This window comes from Vicugna pacos, chromosome 4 (assembly GCF_048564905.1).
Source record: "Vicugna pacos chromosome 4, VicPac4, whole genome shotgun sequence".
Classification (NCBI taxonomy): domain Eukaryota; kingdom Metazoa; phylum Chordata; class Mammalia; order Artiodactyla; family Camelidae; genus Vicugna; species Vicugna pacos.
In genome coordinates, this window is record NC_132990.1 from 16,891,511 (window position 1) to 16,894,817 (window position 3,307).

The following is a 3,307-nucleotide window of genomic DNA, read 5'->3' on the forward strand; positions in this document are numbered from 1 at the left end:
CTGCTTAATCAGTTTTACCTGCTTTTCATAATATTTTATACTACATTAATTTATCAAGGCAAAAGGGAGTACTTCTGGGTTGGATCAGGAGTAGGGAGTAGGGCAGGGAGGCCTTCTCATATAACCAGCGTCAGTGTTCTTTAGGAAATTTAGTATAGTTCATTACAGTGGTTGGTTACAAAATTGTAGGAGATATTCTACAAGGGGAACAGAGTAGCTTTAATCTGAGAAGCTGTGAAAAGACAGTACTAGTAGATTTACAAATGTAGGGATGAGAGTGGAGCCAATAACACCCAGGGGGTGACTGACTCTTATGGAGAGTTTTTCTCTAGCTTGTGTGGTCTATCCATCTAATCTCACTGGTCCCTAAAGCTCTTGTCTAAAATCTAGAACAAATCATCTTTCTTTAACACGATGGGAAAAACAAATTCTTTGTTCAATAATCCACAGAATAGTTGATGCATGTCTGCAACAAAGTTTTCACTATCTACTTTTAATAGAAATTAAGAATAATATGGTCGTTTCTTTCATAAAATTTGTATGTATTTAATTTTCAAATTTTATGTCCTACTTTCTGATTTTATGAAATGGTAATGCCAGTTGAGAGATTGTGTCTGTGGTGTTTTGGGATAAAAAGTGAACAAGTCTGTCTTTTCCCCTAGTTATTTATTTTTATTTGTACCATTCAATGAAAACCCGAACAGTGAAGCAGGTTTCTGAAATATTCTTCTAGTTCATTTACTTGTTCCAGTGGTTTGAAGACTTCAGTTAACCTAAGAATAACCTGGGAACCTTGTTAAAAATATAGATTCTTGATGCCTCTTCTCTGAGATTCGGGCATTGGTATTTTATCCTTAATTTACTTTGCAAATATCCAGTTACTGTGTAAGTTGAGTCTCTTAGAAACAGAATGTGATTCATTCAATGAGTATTATCCACTTGTCGCCAGAAACTTTGGAACTTACTGAGTATTCAAAGTTTCTTGAATGAATAGGGCACATTTTGAATTTCGTGGGTTTTGTGAATAGGCCTGAGCAAATCAACTAATTATAACCTTGTTTACGTAGAAGTGTAAACAATTTGCCAAGCGGAGCCCGGGCTGTTTACAAACTGGTTGGGAATTGCCTATATTCTTTTGAGTACTACCTGTTCCCACTCCAGGGCCTCATGGCAGGTGCTCAGCTCCATTCTGCTACGTTTTATTAAGCTTCGAGGTGGGTTAAAACGCTGTGTTCTAAATGAACCCGTTACAGCTTTTCAACTTGCCCCATAAATCTGTCCCAGAACTTCTCATTGTATTATTATTATTTCCTTTGAGATTGCCCTGTAAAAAAAAAGCAAAGTAGTTGGTGGTTGCGCTGGAGACTGAGTGAGGCCGGCTGGTTCTTGCAGTACCCTTGCCTGCACGGCAGAACCCTGGAAGAACCCAGCGAGGACACAAGCTTTTCCCTGGCGCTGCCGGAGGGCTGAACAGCAGAGTGCTCCCCGGGGGCATTGTGTGTGAGCTGGCTGGAGATCGCAGGCCCAGGGGGGGCAGCTTCATCACAGGAGACAAGACACGCCTCAGACCAGGCAAATTCCCGGCCTCCTCTGGCCCCAAGCCAGCAGCCGCCGCCCGCAACCTCCTCTCCTCCTCCGCTGTTGCCCAGGCCGCCCCGCTGGGCCCCGACCTCGCCGGCGCCTGGGAGCACAGCCCCTCTGCCCACGGCGCAGGCTGCGCGGCTGGGACGGGACCGATGTGGCGCATGCGTGGTGGCGCCACCAGGCGCGGGAACTGCGGCGGCGGAGACGGCAGCGGGGGCAGCTGCTGGCAGGGCCGCCCGGGCCGCGTTCGTGGGGGTGGCGGCAGCAGCGGCAGCGTGGGCTGGCGAGGCCGTGCGGACGGCGCCCGACAGCAGCTGGAGGAGCGGTTCGCCGACCTGGCGGCAAGCCACCTGGAGGCCCTCCGCGCGCGGGACGAGCAGTACCGGCAGAATGCGCGGCTGCGCGAGGAGAACGCCAGGCTGCGCCTAGAGAACCGGCGGCTGAAGCGCGAGAACCGCAGCCTCTTCCGGCAGGCCTTGCGGCTCCCCGGCGAGGGCGGCGACGAGGTGTCCGCAGAGGCGGCGAGGGCGACCCCAGGCCCTGAGGAGGCCGGTACGAACCGGAGGTCAAGGGGCGACAGCCCCGAGGACGAGCCAGGCAGCCCCCGGGCCCTGAGAGCCCGGCTTGAGAAGCTGGAGGCCATGTACCGCCGGGCCCTGCTGCAGCTGCATGTCGAACAGCGGGGACCGCACCCGCGTGTGGACAAGGAGGAGGCGTCTCCGTGCAGACCCGACTCAGGCCCGCTAGCCCCGGAGCCCGAGCCTCCAGGGCCCTGGCTGTAGCCCGAGGCCGCAGCCAGGGGTGGAGCCTCGCGCGGGCCCCTCCTCCTCCGCTCAGGGCGCCCCCCTCCTAGCGCGCAGACCCGCTCTCCCGCGCTAACTCCTGACCATGGTGCCCTCCCACCTCCCGTCCGCCCTGACACTTCCGGGGGTGCCTGGCCTTTGGCCGCAGAAGCTGAAAAGGGCTTAGGGCGCTTTGAGTCTCCACTGGTACCCAGCACCTGCCTCTTCCCTGCTGGATTTTGTAGAGAAAGGGCTCTCACCCGAGGGGCGGGTTCTCAAATAGCAATGAGTGGGTGCCAGTCAATACCTCCTAATGCCTGAACTTTTCTGGTGGTGTGAGGACCTGTAGTTTTTGTTTCTCTCCTCTGTTTTGGTTAAGGAATGAATAATACATTTTGAGTTGGTTCAGCTTGTTCATTCTTCAGTCCCCTAAAGCCTCTGGCTGTTCTCTCTTATGTGGCCAACATTCTCAGTATTTGTTTTGTTTTTATCAGTCACTGTTACTTGGATATCCTATAAAGTACCACCTTACCTTAAAAAGGTAGTATTTATAATTTAGAAAGTCATGCCTACCCCGGCTCTACTCCCTATATGTCTAGTATATACTGATTTGTTCACCCCCCCCAAACCTGGGGAATTTTTTTTTTAACTATCTGCCTACAAGTAATTATTTGAATTGGTAAATAAACTTAAGAATGACCTAAAGCCATCCCAGGACTATTATTTGAAGTGTTTTGAATGTTTATACGTGTTTCTTTAAGAAATACACATTTATGTATATGTTATATGTATTTTAATATCTGTACTTGGTTATTTGTAAGCTATCATTTTCTTTTTGCTTTATGTAACTATGATCTTTTAAAATAATCAAAAGTTTAGATAGTCTACATTATTTCAATTTTTTTTTTTTTTACAGACTTGACATTAGAGCACAGCTACTT

General features: G+C 49.4%; 1 protein-coding gene across 1 annotated transcript; it reads left to right on the forward strand.

The window, feature by feature from the left end:
* The first annotated feature begins 1,736 nt into the window (after nt 1-1,736).
* Nucleotides 1,737-3,071, forward strand: TUSC1 (tumor suppressor candidate 1). Its single transcript, XM_072958958.1, has one exon. The coding sequence runs from the start codon at nt 1,737-1,739 to the stop codon at nt 2,364-2,366; it is 630 nt and encodes a 209-aa protein (XP_072815059.1). The 3' UTR covers nt 2,367-3,071.
* Nucleotides 3,072-3,307: the final 236 nt, after the last annotated feature.